At 41.9% G+C, this 21,415-nt stretch overlaps 1 protein-coding gene across 4 annotated transcripts in view; it reads right to left on the minus strand.

Annotated features, from left to right (window-relative positions):
* RASGEF1B (RasGEF domain family member 1B) overlaps positions 1–18,284 on the minus strand; it is a 290,573-nt gene extending 272,289 nt beyond the window's left edge. For all 4 annotated transcript variants that reach the window (XM_060779340.2, XM_060779337.2, XM_060779339.2 and 1 more), the window contains exon 1: positions 17,879–18,284. In XM_060779340.2, the coding sequence (XP_060635323.2) occupies positions 17,879–17,947 (69 nt within the window). In that variant the 5' untranslated portion in view covers positions 17,948–18,284. The remainder of the gene's footprint in view (positions 1–17,878) is intronic.
* Between the last annotated feature and the right edge of the window lie 3,131 nt (positions 18,285–21,415).

Here is a 21,415-nt window from a genome sequence, read left to right on the forward strand (position 1 = left end):
CTAAGAGAGGCCCTAGCCCGTGCTTGATCAGATACGTCCCGAGATTTTCTCCACTTGCGCTCTAGCCCCCTTCTCGTGTGCTTCATTACAGCCAACTCCTCGGTGAACCATGGAGACGGCCTGTCATGGCGCAGCGAGATGGGGCGTTCGGGAGTGATCGTATTTATTGCCCTGGACATCTCCTTGTTATAGAGATCGACCAAGGCGTCAACAGGATCGCCAGGCTCCATGGCAGGAAGAACCCCAAGATTCCTCAGGAATCCATATGGATCCATCTTTAATGCGCATGAGCGACGCCATTAACGAAGTACTTACAAAGATTTGGAAGTTTCATAAAGTTTTGAATTTTTTACCCCCAAAATTCAGAAAGAGCTTTAGAAACTAAGCACCAGCGCCTCCTACTTTTGAACGCAGTGTAGAACATTTTTTATCACACATGGCTTCTAGTTATCAATAGTTTGCCATTTGTAATCAATTCCTTTCTCCCAACAACAAATATGTAACTAAGTTAACTTATGACTGAAAACCTGTTGATGATACACATATGTGTCACTTGGAATTATGTGCAGATCTGTCCTCCTTCTGTTCCTTCTGATGTTGCACAAAAATCTATTTGTTCGCTCCTCATGCACTAGCCAAAATCCCCTCTTTTAAGTTTTTAAGTCCTGCAAGGACCACCACAGTAATTTGAGTGTTGGACTTTGAATTGGAATTGACCATCCCCCTCTTTTAAGTTTTTAAGTCCTGCAAGGACCACCAAACTAATTTGAGTGTTGTACTTTGTCTATAGAGACCACTGTTCAATTCCCCATTCAAGACACTCTCAACTACGGAAAATTCCATGATATGTTTGCCTTAACGTCACCATGACTTAGAAGTGATGTGAAGGTCTGCCTCAATTCTTTACTGTCCATGAAGTAGAGGGAAGGTGATCAAGCAATGTGCTCCTTGGCTTCAGAAGGCAGCTGGGCCAGACACTGCTTGATCACCTCCCCTTTTCCTCCCTCTCTGCAGCAGTCAAAGACTCTATAAGCCACTAAATAGCCATGGTAGTGTCCCTGGGACTCATAAGATGCTTTGGAACTGGATATGCAAAGTGTTATGCAAAATCAATGAGTGTAGTACATGGTCTCCAGAGGTCCAGAAAGAATCCCAGATTCCAACTATGTTGCCTATGTTTTTGTCTTTCTGATCACTCAAGTCCTTTGGCTATAGCTTGGATACAACTTGTTCAGTTGTCACTGAAAGGGTAGGTTATTTGTTTCCTGTGTCTCTGTCTGTCTTCATTCTTGTGCACATCCTCCCTCTTGTGCGTGCTTGTAGCCTCCAGATCCTCTCCAAATGGACTTCTTGACTCAAAGCCTGGCCTTTTGCATCTCTGTGCTTTGAGTCAAGAAGTCAATCTGCTCCCAAGCTCTATCTAGCTCCCATTCCACTCTTGGTTGGACTTCAGCTCCCTTTGTGAGTAGAGAATTCTGTGCGTTACAGTCCCAAAATATAGATTTAATAATCTGAAGTCCACCTAGAAGTGCATCATCTTCTTTTTTAGTTTCACAATTGCATCAGAAACACACTCTTCTTGTGGCCCATTTGCCATTTTTAAAATCTAAGGGCAACCATTGTATTTGCATAGATAATGTTTTGGAGTTGCTGTGAGTTTTCCAGGCTGTATGGCCAATGTTTTGGAGTGTTCCTCACTAATATTTTGGAGTTTTCTTCACCAATATTGGTCAAGAATCCTCATCACAGTCATTTAAAAAAGGCTAGCATTGTTCTTTAAAGCGAACAGGGTATTTTGATTTGGTTGGTGAACTACCACTTTGGGGACCTGGGTTCAAATCCCTGCTAAATCATGGAAAACCACTGTCTGGATATCTTGGATGAATCACACAGTCTTAGCCTACAAGGAGAGTGATGGCAAGCCTTCTCTGGACAATCTTGCAATGGAAACTTAATGATAGAGATGCCTTAAGGTCATCAACAGTTGGGAATGACTTGAAGGCACACAACAATGTTATTCTAAAGAGATTGCGGGTATGTGGCTAAGGGATACAAGCTTGCAAAAGCTTGCCTCTGAGGTCATTTGAGCCAACACAACTTCTGGGCTCACCACTCTCCCTCTGAGCTATTCTGCTTTACTAGTCTTCATTTAGAAGAGATTAGGAAGCACAGACCTCTTGGGATACCATGTATTATTTATAATGTTTGTAAGCGGGTACTTATCAAACATTGCTGAGCACAGTCTCAGGAATAAACAGACATTAATTAAATAGCCAAAGAGCTCACAAACTGAGCAAACATCAATTAAGGGATTCTGTCAAAAGCCTAATTAAAAAGCTCGTTAAAATCTCTGGCCCTAAAGGAACTCCACCCTCAGACAAATTCCGTGCAAATAAGTATGTAGGAGCTTGAGGCTAAGGTTTCGGACAGTTACGTTGAATGTCTGTTTCTTGTTAGCAATGTTAGAAATAGAGAGTCCTTTCTATCCATTAGCATTACGGTTTTATATCCAGTAGCATTACAATGGAAAGGAGAGAGGCATGTCCACTCAGTGATCAGTGAAATCTGATAAGTCCCCTTTACTATTTAAGATAAAAGAATTATTATGCTGGATCAAAGCTTGAATCATCTAGTTCTCTACTCTGTGTCCAAGAAAATATGTTTTGTCTCTTTAATACAACACAATTTCCTACGGAGTTCTGAGGTTAGGAGTTTAATGAGATGCCAGAGCTCTCAAATTTAAAAGTTTAAATACTTCACAAAACTACAGATCTCAGAATTTCAAAGAATGGGACTATAGCAATTAAAGTGGTGCCAAGGTATTATAACACAGAAAGTGCACAGCGTAACTAGCCAACACCTATTGCTTACCCTCTCAGCACTTAATAATCAGAGATAGACTACCACTCAATAAAGAGATTCATTTTTATCTATCATGGCTCATAATCTTTGACAGTAGAAACAATGGATTTGAGAGCACCAGTCTAAAGCAATACTTGTTCTTACATCTAGGAGCCCCCGGTGATGCAGTGGATTAAATCCTTGTGCTGGCAGGAGTGAAGACCAACAAGTTGCAGGTTCAAATCCAGGGAGAGCATGGATGAGCTCCCTCTGTCAACTCCAGCTTCCCATGCAGGGGCATGAGAGAAGCTTCCCACAAGGATGGTAAACATTAAAACATATGGGCATCCCCTGGGCAACATCCTTGCAGACAGCCAATTCTCTCAGACCAGAAGCGACTTCCAGTTTCTTAAGTCGCGTCTGACACTAAAAAAAATCTTGTGGCAATGAACTCCCCATCCACAACTACAATAGATTAAAAACTGTTTCATTTTATTTCCCCAGAACATTAAAAGGCAATCTCTGACCTCTGGTCCTATTGGTGCCATAGGACAGGCATGGCCAAACTTTCTAACTTGGAGGCCACATGGTGAGGTGGGCGGGCCAGAAGGGAGGGGGTTCTCTTCAAGTCCCCTCACTGCCTTCCCCTCCCCATCCTCTTTCAGAGACAGAAAGTGAAGGTAAGACAGGAAATGCTTGGATCCCAAAAAGGTTGGTCTTGGTCAGGGTGAGATAGTGGACAGGAGAGACAAAGTGTATCCATAAGACTCCTTATTGACTGCTCCTGATGTAGAATCCTAGAGTTGGAAGAGACCCCCAAAGGTCATCCACAATCAGGGGCCAATGATGCACAATCAAAGCACTCCCAATAGACAGCCTCTGCAGAAAAGCCTCCAGAGAAGGAGACTCCACCACACTCCGAGGCAACCTATGTCAAATCTCTTTCCCTGCCATTTGAAATCATTGCTCCCTTGTGCTCTGGTCTCTAGAGCAGCAGAAAGTCAATTTTCCACCTCAACGGGACACCCTTTTAAATCTTGAAACAGAGTCCTCATGTTCCCTCTCTATAGAAAGGAAAAGGAAAAGGAGGGAGGGAGGGAGGAAGAGAAGGATGGAAGGAAGTATGGGTGGAAGGGAAGGGACAAAGGAAAGAGAGAAGGAAGGAAAGACAAAAGTGAAAGAAGGAAGGAGAAAGAGGGAGAGGGAAGGAGGGAGGAAAGAGAAAAGGAAGCAAGGAAGCATGAAAGTGTGGGAGGAAACGATGGAAGGATGGAAGGGAAGGAGGGAAGAAAGAGAGAAGGAGGTAAGGATAGGATGGTGAGAGAGAAGAGGGCCTGAGAAAAGAGCCCAAGGGGCCACATCCGGCCCCTGGGCCTGGGTTTACCCATACCAGCGGTAGGAGGTCCCTGTATGGTCTACCAAGTTCCTCCTGATCTTATCTTTGATAGATGACCATTGAGACCAGTTCAGTATACTAACTTGGGTCTGGCTCTATGAGCATATTATGTCGATCACTGTCCTAGGTAGCAGAGTTTGAATATCATGAAAGGGCAATAAATTATTAGAGGTTTACTTTGTTGTCATCTTTTTATCAGCAGACATCGGCGAGTTTTTGTTTTGTTTTGTTTTTTTGTCGTGTCAGGAGTGACTTGAGAAACTGCAAGTCGCTTCTGGTGTGAGAAAATTGGCCGTCTGCAAGGACATTGCCCAGGGGATGCCCGGATGGTTTGATGTTTTTATCATCCTTGTGGGAGGCTTCTCTCATGTCCCCGCATGAGGAGCTGGAGTCAATAGAGGGAGCTCATCTGCCTCTCCTCGGATTTGAACCTGCAAAGTGCTTCTGGGATTTGCTGCTTCTGTATCAAAATACATTAAGAGGATTTGGATACTGCACACTTTGACTTGGATGGAAGGGGGACTTCATCTTCTGCTTTTCCTCGGCAGCAAACTCCCTTGGTTGAGTTCTGCACTCTACATTATTCCAGTCCCAACATAGATTCAATGTCATGATGTGCGTTGCGTCTCTTTGTGGAGAGAAAAAGTGGGGTATAAATAAACATCATAATAATTTTAGAAACAAGTGATTAAAACTTTCAGCACCATGGAGAGCAACATCAACTCCTGTTAAATTTGTTTCCTTTGCAAAAAGATAAATAAGAAAGGATAAATGGGAGCTCTCATGTCTCTTGGCAAGAATTGTTCAGAGGAGGCTTGCCATTGCCTTCCTCTGAGGCTGAGAGAATGTCCCTGGCTGCATCCAAGTCTGAGGAGACATTTCAATTCTCTCCTGCAATCTTAGTCCAACACTCTGACCATTTTAGAATTTCTTTTTTAAATGTATCCTGTCAACAATTTGTTCTAAGCTTTTTCTAAGAATACTTATTTGGAAATGTGTTTTGGAAATAACTAAATCATTGCAATTAATATTGATGTTGTGTTATGTAGCTCATGCAAGTAGAATATTAACGTCACAAAGATCTACTGGGCAGAGGGCCAGTGCAAGTGACTGCATTTTTGTTTTGTCTCCCTGGATGTTGAAAGCTGGCTCAGCACAAATGTCAAGCAGGAGGAGTTAATGAAGATGGAGAATTTCTGCAGCATTCCAGAAATTTGATTCAGCAGATTATTTCTCTGAGCCTAAAGAGCACGTAATCCAAAGAAAAGGACACCACTTGCCTCAGTCCAAATGCTATATTTACTCAGAAGTAAGTACCACTGTGTTCAGGAGATCTTTCTCATAGGAAGGTTGCTTAGGGTCACAGTTTTAAATTGAGTTGTTACATTCTATATATATCTTGCTCTGTAACATCGTGGCTTGAATTGTACATTTATAACTATTTTTGCAGTACTTACTTAGGCGATCCCTCATTATCTGAGTATGATGGCCTTCTAATGCGGTGTCTTGGTGGTGGGTCCATAGGTGACTATGGAACCCTATTCTTGACCCGCATATTCTTCCTCAGTGAGGGCATCAGTTTACAGGTGGAAGGCGGTCCTGGCCAGGGTTGGCTTGATGCACATTTCTCTTGGCACATTTCTCCTTTTCGCCCTCCATTTGTGCCTCTTTGAATTTCACAGCACTGCTGGTCACAGGTGACCTCCAGTTAAGAGTGCTAAAGGGTCAGGGCTTCCTAGTTCTCGGTGTCTATGCCACAGTTTCTAAGGTTGGCTTTAAGTCCATCTTTAAATCTCTTTCCTGTCCACCAAAGTGATGTTTCCCATTCTTGACTTGGGAGTATAGTAACTGCTTTGGGAGATGGAGTTTGGGCATTCAGACAATGTCACGAGTGCAGAGTGTAAGAGTATTGCTTCAATGCTGATGGTCTTTGCTTCTTCCAGCACACTGAGATTTGTCCGCCTGTCTTCCCAAGAGATTTGCAGGATTTTTTGGAGGCAGCGCTGATGGAATCATTCCAGGAATTCAGTATGACATCTGTAGACAGTCCATATTTTGCAAGCATATAACAGGGCTGGGAGGACAATAGCTTTATAAACAGGCACCTTGGTATCCCTACAGATGTCCCGATCATCAAACACTCTTTGCTTCATTCAAAAAAATACTGAACCCACAGAGCTCAGGCGGTGTTGTATTTCAGTGTCAATGTTGACTTTTGTGGAGAGGTGGCTGCCAAGGTAGTAGAAATAGTCGACATTTTCTAACGTTACACCATTAAGCTGTATTTCTGGCATTGCAAAGGAATTGGATGGTGACTGCTAGAAGTGTTTTTGCAGTACCATGTTGTTCTCACATGGAAGGAATATATTCCTCCATAAACAAAGATTAGAAGCTGTGGTTCTTTACCAAATTAGGCAAGACTTGAAAAAATTACTGAAGAAAGTCAAGGATGAAAGTGCTCAAGAAAGTTTAGAGCTCACTGAATTGAGAGGCATGGGAAGAGGGGAGAGCATAACCAAATATGAATCTTGTATAGATCTTAGGAAATATTGTATTGGTTCATGCATGTATACATGCATATAGATTTGTTTCACTGTTTTTATGAATATGTAAATTAAAAAATAAAAACATATTAATAAAAAGAAGGTTTAGAGCTGAACATTAGGAAAACAAAAATAATAATCACCGGTGGTTTACATAAACTTTGAGACAACGAAAACATAAGATAGTCAAATAATCCTTAGGCCTTACTGTGGTTGTGTGTCTTCAAATTGTTTCCAACTTATGGCAGCCCTAATATACTTTATTTATAGTCTGCTTTATCTCCCCAAAGGGATTCAGAACAGATTACAGTACACATATAAGGCAAATATTCAGTGCCTTTTACACAACAAACAACAACACACAATGCACAGATAAGGTAAAGGTCTTCCCCTTTTCATCTCCGGCATCTGAAGGCAATGCTCAACTCCGGCCAGGAGGAGATGCTATTGTTCCATTTTCCATGCCGAGGATCCTGTTGTCCATAGACATCTCCAATCTTTTTGCCAGCATGTCTGCATGAAGCACCCTTTTACCTTCTCGCCGAGGCAGTACCTATTGATCTACTCGCATTGCATGCTTTCAAACTGCTAGGTTGGCAGAAGCTAGGGCTGACAGTCAGGAGCTCACCCAACTCACAGTTTCAAACTGCTACCCTTGCTGTCAGCAGCTTTTGCTGCAGCTAACGGTTTTAATCGCTGTACTACCACAGGCAAATCAATCACCCAGTGGGTTTCTAGAGCCATACTCCAATGCTCAAACTACTACAACTTGGGACTGAATGTATCTTCCTACAACGGATGTGTAGTAGACACAGTAAGTACCACAAATCTGTACCAGCATGGATAGATTATGGGCTGAAGTTTCACAACCTGGAAAGAATGACACTATTTGGATTGCATCATCCAGAATCTGTCACCCACTATTGCATTTGAACAGCAAAACATCAATTTTGTTGTCATCCTCCTCTCCGCACCTTCTACTCTTCAGGGATCATTTGTAAACTGATATGTCCAATCCCAAGGCTTCTGAGTACAATTGTCATCTAATCCCCCCCAAAGGAAATACGTGTTTTCATCTCCACAATGATTCACAGTGCCAAGTTACAACTCAAGAACACCAGAAAACAATTACCTTCCTTCCATTCAACCTGTCAAACTCCTTCCTAAGGCAATGTAATGTTATGAGGAAAGCAGGCAGGGGGAGGGAGCTTTGAGTATTGGACTTGGGCCCTGGAGACCAGAGTTTGAATTCCCACTCAGCCACAGAAACCCACTATGCGACCCTGGTAAAACTAAGTCTCAGATAAAGACCCTCTGACCAAGTCCTGCCAGGAAAACTCCATAACAGATTCACCTTTGTGTTGCCATGACTTGAACTTGAAAGCACAACAACAAAAACAGGAAGAAAATCTGAAGGTGATCATTAACGGCTTCCCTGCAGAATCATCCTTTGCAGGAATCAGTGCCCAAACCCTCATGCAAAGCACGTGCCTTATTATTGAATTTCGTCCACTCCCCCAAATCCCATCCCTTGAGCTGTTTTGTATTCTGTGAACCTCTTCCAAACGTACCTTATTATTCCTACTGAAGTCCATGACAGTGTTGCAATGGATTTTTCCTAGCCATGGGATCGCTGCAATTCTTCATTCTTAGCTATTTAAAGTGGCGGGGCGATATTTATTTAAAAGAGGATTAATGACTCTTTCAGCAACATCCATGCCACTAAAACTCAACTTTATCCATTGCAAACAGGGCTGAATGTAACATGGCGCAGAGATTTAATTAGTCTGTTTTCCTCTGAGGCCTTTGGCTTGAGGTGAAGAGAAGAAAGCAGAGGGGCTGTCAATAAAATACTGAATACAGCACAGTCACTTTGCTTTATTCACTGCTCAAAGGTCTATATTTAGGACACCTGCAAACCCAGGCCTATTAATCAAAGAATTCGTCCTTTAGCATGAGCCCCAATGTCTTGTCTCCCTCCCCCCTTCAGTGTTGTGCCTTCTTTCTTTTACAACCACATTAGTTAAAGGTAAAGGTTTCCCCTCATTAAGTCTAGTCGTGTCCAACTCTGGTGGTTGGTGCTCATCTCCATTTCTAAGCCAAAGAGTTGCCGTTGTCCGTAGACTCCTCCAAGGTCATGTGGCTGGTATGGCTGCTCGGAGTGCCTTGACCTTCCTGCTGGAGCAGTTGCTATATATCTACTCACATTTGCATGTTTTCAAACTGCTAGGTTGGCAGATGCTGTGGCTAACAGTGGGAGCTCACCATGCTCCCCAGATTTGAACTGCCGACCTTTCAGTCAGCAAGTTCAGCATATCAGTGGTTTAATCCACTGCACCACTAGGGCCTCCATAACTACATTAAGGGTATACATTCAACAGGTGAAGCATTTCCAAGAGGGTTTCAAGAGAAGTCAGCAAAGTTATCATTTTGGGCTGTATTTCCCAGAATCCCCAAGGCAAAATGGCTAGTGGCTAATTTGGAAAATTCAAAGATGTGTGTTTGTTTTCAAGTTGTCTGTCAATTTGAGATGACCCTGTTAATCTCATAGAATTTTCTGTTGAGATAGCTACAGAATCAGGATGCAAATACTTTCCAAAAAAGACACTGCAGATTAATTCAACCAGAGAAATCAGCCATAGCAGAGCACCTGATGAACCAACCTGGACACAGCATATTATTTGAGAATGTTGGGTTTCATCCCTGGACGGCACAAGTCTCCAGTCCTCAATGAGTAGATAGATTTAGATATAGGCTTAGAGTGAGGGATTCCTTTACCCATACATATCTTACACACATTGCATGAAAGTAATTTTATACAATGCAATATTTCAATACTTTTGTACATGAAGGTTTATGCACATTGAACCATCAGAAAGCAAAGGTGACATTATCCCAGCTCTATGGGCAACTTAAGATTTGGAAAGAATTCAGAATTCTGGATAAGGGATACTCAATGTTTACACACTTTTCATTGCATTGTTCTATGTTTAGTGGTTGACTTTGGACAAGCTGCATTCTCTCAGTCTCAGGGCCCTTTCACACAACCATATAACCCAGAATATCATGGCAGAAAATCTCAAAATATCTTTGAACTGGGTTATCTGAGTCCACACTCAGGGTCCTTCCACACAGCCATATAACCCAGAATATCAAGGCAGAAAATCTCACAATATCTGCTTTGAACTGGGTAATCTGAGTCCACACTGCCATATATCCCAGTTCAAAGCAGATAATGTGGGATTTTATTAAGCTGTGTGGAAGGGGCCTGAGAGAGAGACAAAGACAGTTTCCCCTGAATAAGCCTTGATAGGGTTGCCATAAGTTGAAAACAAACTGAAGTCACACAACAACGACAACAACACAACATGTTAATGTTTGCCAGGGCTCTAGAAATCACAAGCAAATAAAAATAAAGGCTGGGACTTTATTTACTGAAAAGCAAATAGTTCTAGACAAATCTTCTCCTGAGGAAGGAAAATCCACAGAAGGTTTGCCCAGTCTTTGCTCAGTATTTCCCACCATTTTACTTAAGTCAGCAGAAGGATATCAGACAGGCCATGAACTTGAACTTTGAACTGTGCTTACCAATGAACTAAACCCCTCTGTTGTATTATTCCCTGCCTGTATGTCCCTCAGCATTTGCAGCACTGAAAATAGCACGGTCCTGCTAAATTTAAAAAAAACCGTTTGAAACGTCAAACATGCATATGGAGAGACTAAAGGCCGCTTTCATCTCACACACAAAAGCAATTCCAAATGAAGGAAGTATCAAATGGAATTAGAAATCCTCTCTAATTCGCTCTCTGTTCTCCACTGAGCGCCAAATGCTGCCTGACACTCGCTGGAGGATGCTGAGGTCCTTTGTGCTTTCCGAGGCAGCGGATGCCAGAGGAACCGGCTAATTTTAGCCAGAGAGAGACAGAAGCCAATGCTTTGACTACATTTTGATGGCACTTCACAGCATCAGCTTCTTTCTTTCAGGGATTCCAAGCACAATTGGCATAAAACACAAAAATCCATCAGGGAATAGTAAGCCTAGATATATATTGTTTTAAGGTAAAGGAATACTTTAGTCGAAAGTACGCTACCAGCCCCAACCCACCCCAATGCTCCATTTGTGGTCAGTAATTTTGGGATTGAGTTCTTTAGGTCTTATCTTCTCTCAATCTCTGACTTTCTACTTTCTAGAAACCCACCCACTCTCATAAACTCTGGAAAAGTGGCAGAAAGACTAGCCAGTTACTGGACTGAGGCAAACCCCCTTCTGATAAAAGGTTGAGAGAGTGTGACTTACCCAAAGTCACACAAGAGGTTTCTATGACAGAGCAGGAATTCAAACCTAAAACCTAAAAACTCTAAAATTAGAACAGCACAACAACAGAGTGGAAACAAACAAGGACATCTAATCACCTCTCAACAAAAGATTGCTCCAGGCTCTGCCAGGCCATCAAATGCTAATCAAGGTGATCAGTTGAAATATTCACACCTAGATCCAACAGACAAGAGTCCTTTGTCCCACCCTGGTCATTCCACAGATATATAAACCCTAGTTCCAACAGACCTCACTACCTCTGAGGATGCTTGCCATAGATGCAGGCGAAACATCAAGAGAAAATGCCTCTAGAACATGGCCATATAGCCTGAAAAAACCTACAACAACCCAGTGATTCCAGCCATGAAAGCCTTCGACAATAAATTCAAACCTTGTCTCCAGAGCCATAGTCCAACCCTCAAACCACTACTACAGATGCACTCTTTCACACTTGGGCATTGACGCATGGCATATTTTTGAAACAGACTAGACATGTTCTAGTTTTGTCTTTTAATATCTGGCACCAAGATCTAGAGCAGTGTTTCTCAACCTTCCTAATGCCGTGACTCCTTAATATAGTTCTTTGTGTTGTGGTGACCCCCAATCATAACATTATTTTCATTGCTACTTCCTAACTGTAATTTTGCTTCTGTTATGAATCATAATGTAAATATCTAATATGCAGGATGTATTTTCATTCACTGGACCAAATTTGGCACAAATACCCAATAAGCCCATATTTGAATACTGGTGGGGTTGGGGGGGGATTGATTTTGTCATTAGAGAGTTGTAGTTGATGGGATTTATAGTTCACCTACAATCAAAGAATATTCTGAACTCCACCAACAATGGAATCGAACCAAATTTAGCACACAGATCTCCCATGATCAACAGAAAATACTGGAAGGGTTTAGTGGGGATTGACCTTGAGTTTTGGAGTTGTAGTTCACCTACATCCAGAGAGCACTGTGGATTCAAACAATGATGGATCTGGATAAAACTTGGCACAGATACTCAATATGCCCAAATGTGAACACTGGTGGAATTTGGGGAAAACATACCTTGAAATTTGGGAGTTGCAGTTGCTGGGATTTATAGTTCACCTACAATCAAAGAGCATTCTGAACTTCACCAATGATAGAATTGAGCCAAATATCCCACACAGAATCCCCATCACCTACAGAAAATACTGTGTTTTCTGATGGTCTTTGTTGACCCCTCTGACACCCTCCTGATGATCCCACCCAGGGGTCCTGACCCCCAGGTTGAGAAACACTGATCTACAGCATCTTCTCAAATAATTTTAGCAATGTTTGCACTGAGAAGTCTCATCGTGTATGCCAGTCTTAACCGCATGTAGGAGTGTAATGATGCTTTGAAAGAGTTGTTGACGTCTGTGTTGATATTTGTGCTGTCAGGGAAAATTTCATGCAAGAGAACTATTTCATTACTCCGTCACGCTTTTAATAGGCACTAGATAGTGATAGATTTATTTCACCTGACAGAAACAGCTTCCTGTGGGCAGAGCAGTCATAATATTATAGTGAGTGAGAAAACAGCATCACTTGTAGTGAGAGCACCTGCTTTGAATGCAGCCCTCCCAATTTTTCATCCATTTAAATGGCTCAGGTTGCAAGTAAGGTGAAGGAATATCTGCCTATGAAATTGGAAATTGGAAAATGAACAAAATCTGGCTACCAGTATTAAAAAACTCTAAAATTACAACAGCAAAACAACAGAGAGGAAACAACCAGGCACAGATTAACACCTCCCAGCAAGAGATTTTCCCAGGTTCAGGCAGGCCTTCAAATGCTAATGAAAGTGATCAGTTGAAACATTCACACCTAGCTGCAGCAGGGAAGAGCTCCTTGCCCCACCCCAGCCATTCCACAGATATATAAACCCATTGTCCTAATTCCAACAGACCTCACTACCTCTGAGGATGCTTGCCACAGATGCAGGTGAAACGTCAGGAGAAATGCCTCTAGAACATGGCTCTATAGCCCGAAAAAACCCACAAGAACCTAGTAAATTGGAGAGTTTTTGCCAATCCAAGAGGACTATGCCGTTCTAGGACATAAGTCACACAAGGCAAACAAACCCATTGCATGATGCTGTGTGTATTCCCACTGCCAGTTTGCCTGTCTCCCCGCTATGATTCTCCCGTCCTTATATGTAGATGGATAAAACCTATTTCTAGCTCCCAATCTCTCAGTGTTTATTATTTATTTATTTACTGCATTTTTACCCTGCTCTATCTCAACCCCTAAGGGGACTCAGAGTGACTTCCAAATACCTTGGTGCAGTGGGTCCCTTCCACTTCAGGACCAGCATGCTTGCAGAAAAGTGACATCAGGGGACAGGATTCTACATCTCCTTTCCTCCCAGATCCCTTTTATTTTATATGTATCTTTGCCTTTCATTTTGCTTTTAATGCTGAAATCATTCTAAAAATATGAATTATAAATAAGTAAAGGAATAACACGCGTAGGAAGGAGAGGTTGTGCGAAAGTACTATCAAGGAACCATGGACTGGTGAATCAGCACAACTGGGCAACCAAAGAGACATGTGATATGAAAGGTGCTCAATGTGGTTTGCATACATTATCAATGATAATAAGCAACTGTAGTGGAATAGCAGGATATCAGATGGAGCGGAAATGTAATCAATCAATCAATAAGCAGAAGGTGTAAAAGAGGTGATTGTTCTGGATGAGGTCACCCCCGTCATGTATTTATTGAAGGCATGAAGAGGTCACAAGGTGGGATGATACATGCATGAGCAGCATTCACATTTAACAGGGGTATGGATGGGGACAGCTTGCCTGCAATCTGAGTTTGCATGTCCCATCATCCTGAGGGCTAAGTGGTATAGGTAAAGGTTTCCCCTGACATTAAGTCTAGTTGTGTCCAACTCTGAGGGGTGGTGCTCATCTCCATTTCTAAGCTGAAGAGCTGGCGTTGTCCATAGACACCTCCAAGGTCATGTGGCCAGCATGACTGCATGGAGTGCCGGTACCTTCCTGCAGATGTGGTACCTATTGATCTACTCACATCTGCATGTTTTCGAACTGCTAGGTTGGCAGAAGATGGGCTTAACTGTGGGAGCTCACCCTGGTCCCCGGATTTGAACTGCTGTCAGGTCAGCAAGTTCAGCAGCTCAGTGGTTTAACACACTGTGCTACAAGGGGGCTATACCATTAGGTATATTCAGCCTGGAGAAAAGAAGACAAAGATAGCATGACAGCCACCTGTATGCTTATGAATGGCTGTGATGTACAAGATAGAATGAGCTTGTTTTCTCGTGCTGCAGAAGATACAGTCTGAAGCAATGGATACAAATTACAAGAAAGGGGAATGCAGTTAAATAGCAGAGGAACTTCTTGGCAGCAAGAAATGTTCAACAGTGATGTGAGCCTATCTTGAAAAGCTTTGGATTTGCCTTCATTTGAGGTTTTCCTTTTTCAAAACAGATGTTACAGTGGCTACAAGTTAGAGTACTTTAGCGGTGGATTTCCAGTATGCCAAGGAGTTGGATGAAATCGCCCTTGGCATCCCTTTCAGCTCGATCATTTTAAACTAAACTATTGTTAATTGCTTTTTGTCTTTTTAATTGAATGCTATCCTTTAAAATGTGGGTTTAATTGTTTTAATACTGTGAATAATTTAATCCCATTTCATTGTTCTCTTTTTGTATGATTTAACGCTTTGTTAAATTGGCAGCTATGAAGAAATTAGACTAGATCTGAAAGTGTCAAGATATATTACTGAATACTAACATTTGCATTGTTCATGCCATCATATTTCCAAGTTCTATGTATGGTTGTGAAGTTTGGACAGCAAAGAAAGCAAATAAGAAGAAAATCAAGTCCTTTGAAATGTGGTGCTGGAGAAGAGTTCTGCAGAGACAATGGACGACTGAAAACAACCCATAAATGGGTCCTAAAGAAAATCAGACTGAAACTACCTAAAATCCCAGCTGACTAAACTGAGACAATTGTAATTTGGTCATATCATAAGAAGATGTGAATCCCAAGACAATGATGCTTGGTAAGGCAGAAGGCAACAGGAAAAGAAGAAGGCTAGAGATGGATAGATTCAATCAAGGAAGCCAAGGTCCTGAGTTTGCAAGACCTGAGCAGGGCTGTTGAGGATAGCCAGTCTCCCATTGACTTGACAGCAGTTAACAACAACAAACTACCCTGAGTCCAGGTTTGGTGGTAGTGGAAGAGGAGGAGGAGGAGGAGAGATTATTTATTAGCATCTCATTTGTGGAACAATCTCTCCAGGAAGCCCTCCCAAAGAAGTGTGGTCTCACCAGCACACTCCCTATGGAACAGTGGTTCTCAAACTTTGGTTCTCCAGGTGTTTTGGACATCAAATTCCCAATGGTCACCATGTTGGAAAGTGAAGTCACCATGGGTTGTTGTAGGTTTTTTTGGTCTATATGGCCATGTTCTAGAGGCATTTCTCCTGACGTTTCGCCTGCATCTATGGCAAGCATCCTCAGAGGTAGTGAGGTCTGTTGGAACTGTTGGAATGTATTCGACAATACATTGAAGTCACCATGTTGGGAAGTGAAGTCCAAAACACTTGGAGGGCCACAATTTGGGAACCACTGAGTACAGAGCACCCCTTGGAGAATCTAAATGTGCAGGTGGCAAGGTTAATATAAGACAATTTTAGCAGTTTCCTTCTCTGATAGGAACAAGTCTTTTGTAAACCCCACTGCTGCCATCCCAAAATAATTCGAAGTTCAATAAACATAATTTATAACTGCACATCACTGCCACAAAACCTCCTTTCCTCTCAAGTTACTGTGAAAACTGCATTGCAACTCAACAATAAGAAAATGTCATGTCTTCAGCTCTGGGAGCTCAAGCTCCACTAGTCCACTGCTTCCAAGTAAATATAGTTACTTAATAGTATGACTTTCTATTTAGCTTCAGTTTTCCTGTGAGAAAGAGTTGACTGTAACTCAAAATTCAATGTGCTTAGTCTTAACTTCTATGGTTTATTAACCACCCATCTTCATTGCTCATTGCATCTTTGATTGAAAGCTGTCATGTTGGATTCAGAGGGCCAGGAGTAGTAGTGCAATCCTAAACTGTAACCAAGCTAACTAAATATTATATATTTGTATCTCTCCTTTTTTGAAGAGCAACATGTATGAAAGTAGTCTTTTGAAATTCACAGAATTTCAAGATAGTTTAAACTGAGAGCAGATAGTTTAGACTGAGAGCAGGTGAGTGTCCCAAGGTCATCCATAAGCAGGAATTTGAACCCTATAAGTGACTTGACCATATCCAACACTTAATTCATGATACCACAACTGGGCTTATTTTTCATTAATTAACTTCCTGCTCTCCTTAGCACTAAAGAACTACACCAGTTGCAGAGCAACCTACCATTCCATGTTGGTACGTAGTTCCCACCACCACCAGATACTAAATCTTAAGGCAGGGGTCTACAGTATAGTCCCATTCAGATGTTTTGATCTACAGCTATCAGAAACTACAGCTATCAGAAACAGGGGGCATTTGCCCAAGACTTTTGGAAAGTGTCAAGTTAGAGAGTGCCGTTTTCTTCAAATTTTATTTGAAGTCCGATTCATTGGCTATACCAATTAAGGCTTGAGGAATTGTTTCATCTAAAACAGTGGCTCTCCAAATGTTTTAGACCAGTGGTTCTTAACCCATGGGTCCCCAGGTGTTTTGGCTTACAACTCCCAGAAATCCCAGCCAGTTTACCAGCTGTTAGGATTTCCATGAGTTGAAGGCCAAAACATCTGGGGACCCATGGGTTATGAACACTGGTCTAAAACATTTGGAGAACAACAGAAAGTAAATCTACCATCTACCCAATGTGAACCTTGGGAATTGCGAGGGTTTATTTAATGCCAAAAGACTTGCACATCAACCTATTTCACAATTTTGACATCCCAAACACCCGCAAAGGAAAACTTGCCAGCATATGACTAACGTGCTCACTAACTTCCTTACTCCTAAACTCAACATGTAGGAATTGAGCCAAAGTTGACCTGAATCTTTTGGCTTTCCAGAGTTATTCTTATTCATGAAAATCCCTACCACTGCTACCTAAAAAGCACATCTGAGCATAACATTTCCTGCTGCTATCATTTTCAGTTTTGCTTCAGCTAAAATACAGCTCCTTCATTTATGTTTTAGATATATATTTTTTCCTCCACACTTTGCCTTTCATGTGTTCCTGGTAGTCACTTTACAATTCCAATATGAGATTTCCTTTGGGGAATCATCAAAGACTACAGACTTGAAACCGGGAACCTCTTCCCAGACTACCAAGTACTTCTGCGCTTTTTTTTCTCCCTCCCCAGCTGCAGTAGAATGAATTCAACCCTCTAAAAAAACCCAGCAGGAAATAGTCACATTGGGTGTGTGTATGTGTCTGAGAGAGATGGATTCCCCAGCAAATGCTGTGGATGTCAAGAGCATGCAATTAAATTCCAGTCGACTTGACAGTTAATGTGCTAATCTGTCAAGTGGGAGGCAGCAATGCTCTTATTTTTGAGAACTACAGGTGGGGAAATGATAGAGATTCCTAATGATTTCTCCCCCTCCCCTTTGCCCCACCCAAATAGATGCTTCTTAGGCCTAGGAAGATTCTTCAAGACTAGGGGAAGAAATCCACCCTGCCCTCCCTTGTGACATTTTAAAAAGAAAATTACAAGTACAACACAAGACCTCCAGATTGTCTCCCCATAGACACACCTCACCCCAAGCCGTCAAAGCCACCTGGACTTACCTCAAACATGGGGGAGTGTCGTTTGACTGACAACGTACAGCCCAGAAGCTCTGCGAGAAACTTTGCCATATACAAACAGGGAAGAAGTGGTTCCACCTTGAGATCACGATGCCAAGAAAAGGATATCCTTGGAAGCTCAGCAAAAAGAGAGAGATAGAGAGAGCAAAATTCTTCCTTACAGCCCAGCCCTGGTCATTCCTTCCTCCAAAAGGGAGACTTGTTTATCCAAGCTCATTCATTCCCAGCATTGTGCCAAGCAGGTGATGCAGAGCTGCAAAGGCTCAGGTAGTGAGCAATCTTTTGAGGGACAGAAATAAATTAAAGGTAACGAAAGAATAGCATAAATCCACAGCGCACAGGGGCTTGGGCTATTTGATGCTGGCTTCCCAGCCTTTCCCACTGAATGTCACTATTACCACAGTAAAAGGGAAAGGGCTCCGCAAGGGGGAAATAAGAGGGACAACAGTTGCTTGCATGAAGGAAGGAGGAGAAAAGCCACAGCACACTTCGTCTCCTGCATCACACTGGGTGGTTTCAGCCAACGTAAGAGTGCAGGGACAGGGGGAAATTCTGTTGTTTGCACCACTGAAAGCGACTGAAAGGTTATCAAGGGCCTTGGCTACAAGCCAAAGAAGGCTCCATCCTTGTACTTCAGTTTCTGTGTGGCCAAGTTCATCCTCTTGAAGAGCAAACAGGGCTCAAAATCCATCTCCAATCAAGTCTAAAGGAGTCAATAGCTTTTCCAGAATCAGGACCAAACGAGGAATGAGCAAGGGAAGTATATAGGCAAGGTAATGAGACCTTGTTCTTGGTGGTATGGGGAAACCAAGTCACCTTGTCTGTCTCCTGAGGAATCTGTATAACAACCACATAGCAACGGTAAGAACAGACTACGGAACAACAGACTGGTTGAGGATTGGGAAAGGAGAATGGCAGGGCTGTATACTCTCACCCGACCTATTCAACTTGTATGCAGAATACATCATGTGACATGCAGGGCTTGATGAATCCAAGGCTGGAGTTAAAATTGCTGGATGAAACATTAACCATAGATATGCAGATGATACCACTTTGATTGCTGAAAGTGAGGAGGTGCTGAGGAGCCTTCTAACTAAGGTGGCAGAAGAAAGTGTAAAAGCTAGGGTGTAGTTAAACATCAAAAAAACCAAGATGATGGCAACCAGACTCATTGATAACTGGCAAATAGAGAGAGAAATGTGGAGGCAGTAACAAACTTTGTATTTCCAGGTGCAAAGTTTACTGCAGACACAGACTGCAGCCAGGAAATCAGAAGAATTTTATGACCAATCTCAATAAAACAGTAAAGAGTAGAGACATCACACTGGCAATGAAGGTCCAAATAGTTAGAACAATTGTATTCCCCATAGTAAACTATGGAAGCAAGAGTTGGGCCATAAGGAAGGCTGAGTGAAGAAAGATAGATGCTTTTGAACTGTGGTGTTGGAGGAAAATTCTGAGTGCCTTGGATCGCAAGAAGATCCAACCAGTCCATCCTCCAGGAAATAAAGCCCGGCTGCTCACTGGAGGGAAGGATATTCGAGACAAAGATGAAGTACTTTGGCCACTTAATGAGAAGACAGGAAAGCTTGGAGAAGATAATGATGCTGGGGAAAATGGAAGGAAAAATGAAGGGGGGGACAACCAAGGGCAAGCTGGATGGATGGTGTCCTTGAAGTGACTGGCTTGACCTTGAAGGAGCTGGGGGTGGCCACAGCTAACAGGGAGTTCTGGCATAGACTGGTCCATGAGGTCACAAAGAGTCAGAAGCAACTGAAGAAATGTTTCACTTCCACTGCATAAGCGCTATAGTTACTGAGCAACTGGACAGTTATATTTTGTATCAGGATGCTTATCTCGGTTGTCCATTCAAAGTGGGCAATATTAAATAATCCATAACACTTTTGTTAAGATCTGGTCAGCCAGGTCTTATTTATTTCTGTTTTAAATGAAAGTGAAAGAAAATAACCCTACTGAGAAAAAGAGACAGCATATAGTTTGCTTTATTTCCTATATGCGTAAGATTTCTACCTCTTGCACCAGATGTGAATAAGCTCCAGGATCCAGGGCCACCCCACAATCGAACTGGTTATGGATAGTCACCAAAAACAAACATGGATGAAATGCTACTTTCAGTTTTGAAAAAGCCCTCTGGGGAGAATATGGGGGTTGAACCTTGTTTTAGAGGAGAAATTAATATTCCTAAAGGCATTCTGGCACCTTGATTTCTTAAAACAAGTAAAAAAATTACCAATATTCTGGGGAGAAGGTGACTTCAGTTGTCCAACTAGGAACAATAGTGCTGCAATGGATTAAACCCTTGTGCTGGCTGAACTGCTGACCTGAAGACCTGAAGATCGATGGTTCGAATCCGCGAGATGGGTGAGCTCCTGTCTGTCAGCTTCCCATGCGAGGACATGAGAGAAGCCTCCTACAGGATGGTAACACATGTGGGCATCCCCTGTGCACCGTCCTTACAGACAACCAATTCTCTCACACCAGAAGCGACTTGCAATATATTCTCAATTTACTTCTGACACAATAAAAAAAGTTGTCCAACTGTACTCTTGCTAGAGTCCTCACTAAGCTTATGACCTTCTATCTGCAAATATATGTGGTGTGAATAAGCCACCCAAGCTGAAAAATAATATTTATTCTCTAATTTCATCTAAAGTTATAATACTAATTTTGATAGCACTTTACAGCTTCAAAGCACGTTATGGGCAGTCACTAATCAAACATGTTACTGCTCCCCTCAGGTAGGTAATATGTGCTGAAAGAAATAATTTGAACCGCTCTGACATATTAATAGTTTCTAAATTAGTGCCTCAGAGAGGAGATGTAGGCATCATAGGCCCACAAAGAAAGTGCCACAAATGACGAGTGACTTGAAAGTTTAAAATAAAACAAATATTATCGGTCTCAGGTAAAATGTTACCAGGAAAAGGACAAGGGATTCTACCCACACATCTCTCTGCCCAAAAACCTGAGCTGAAAGGGGGAATATTTACCAAGATAAAGAGCCTACAATAACTTCCCTAGAAGGAGATATTAAAAAGAAGATTAGATATTATGTGTTGCTTCAGAAACATAAAATTAATGACTCATCCAATAAGGACCAATCATGCTGCGCACGCTGAATTTTTCGATTTCTTACACAAGTAAAATCCCCATTGGACTAATTGCCATCTTTCACAAGGAGATATTGTCAACAGATTTTTTTAAAGCACATTAATCATCTACCTCTTAATAGATTAATTTGAATAAATGTATTTATTTTATATCAAAAGCATTGCATAATAAATAAGTGTAAAACTGATACAAATAGAAGGACCACAAGATAAACTGATAATTTATCTAAAACTCATAAAATAAAGGGATCACAGGTTGCTAGATAGTTTTAGACCAAAAACAGGCAACAGCAACTGCATTGTCTGCAGCTTTAAACAATTCTTCCTCTGTGCATCAGGCAGAGCATTGTGGGCAAGATTACAGTTGCTGAGTTGTTTGTTCTGCTCC

Source organism: Anolis sagrei, chromosome 5 (genome assembly GCF_037176765.1).
Source record: "Anolis sagrei isolate rAnoSag1 chromosome 5, rAnoSag1.mat, whole genome shotgun sequence".
Classification (NCBI taxonomy): domain Eukaryota; kingdom Metazoa; phylum Chordata; class Lepidosauria; order Squamata; family Dactyloidae; genus Anolis; species Anolis sagrei.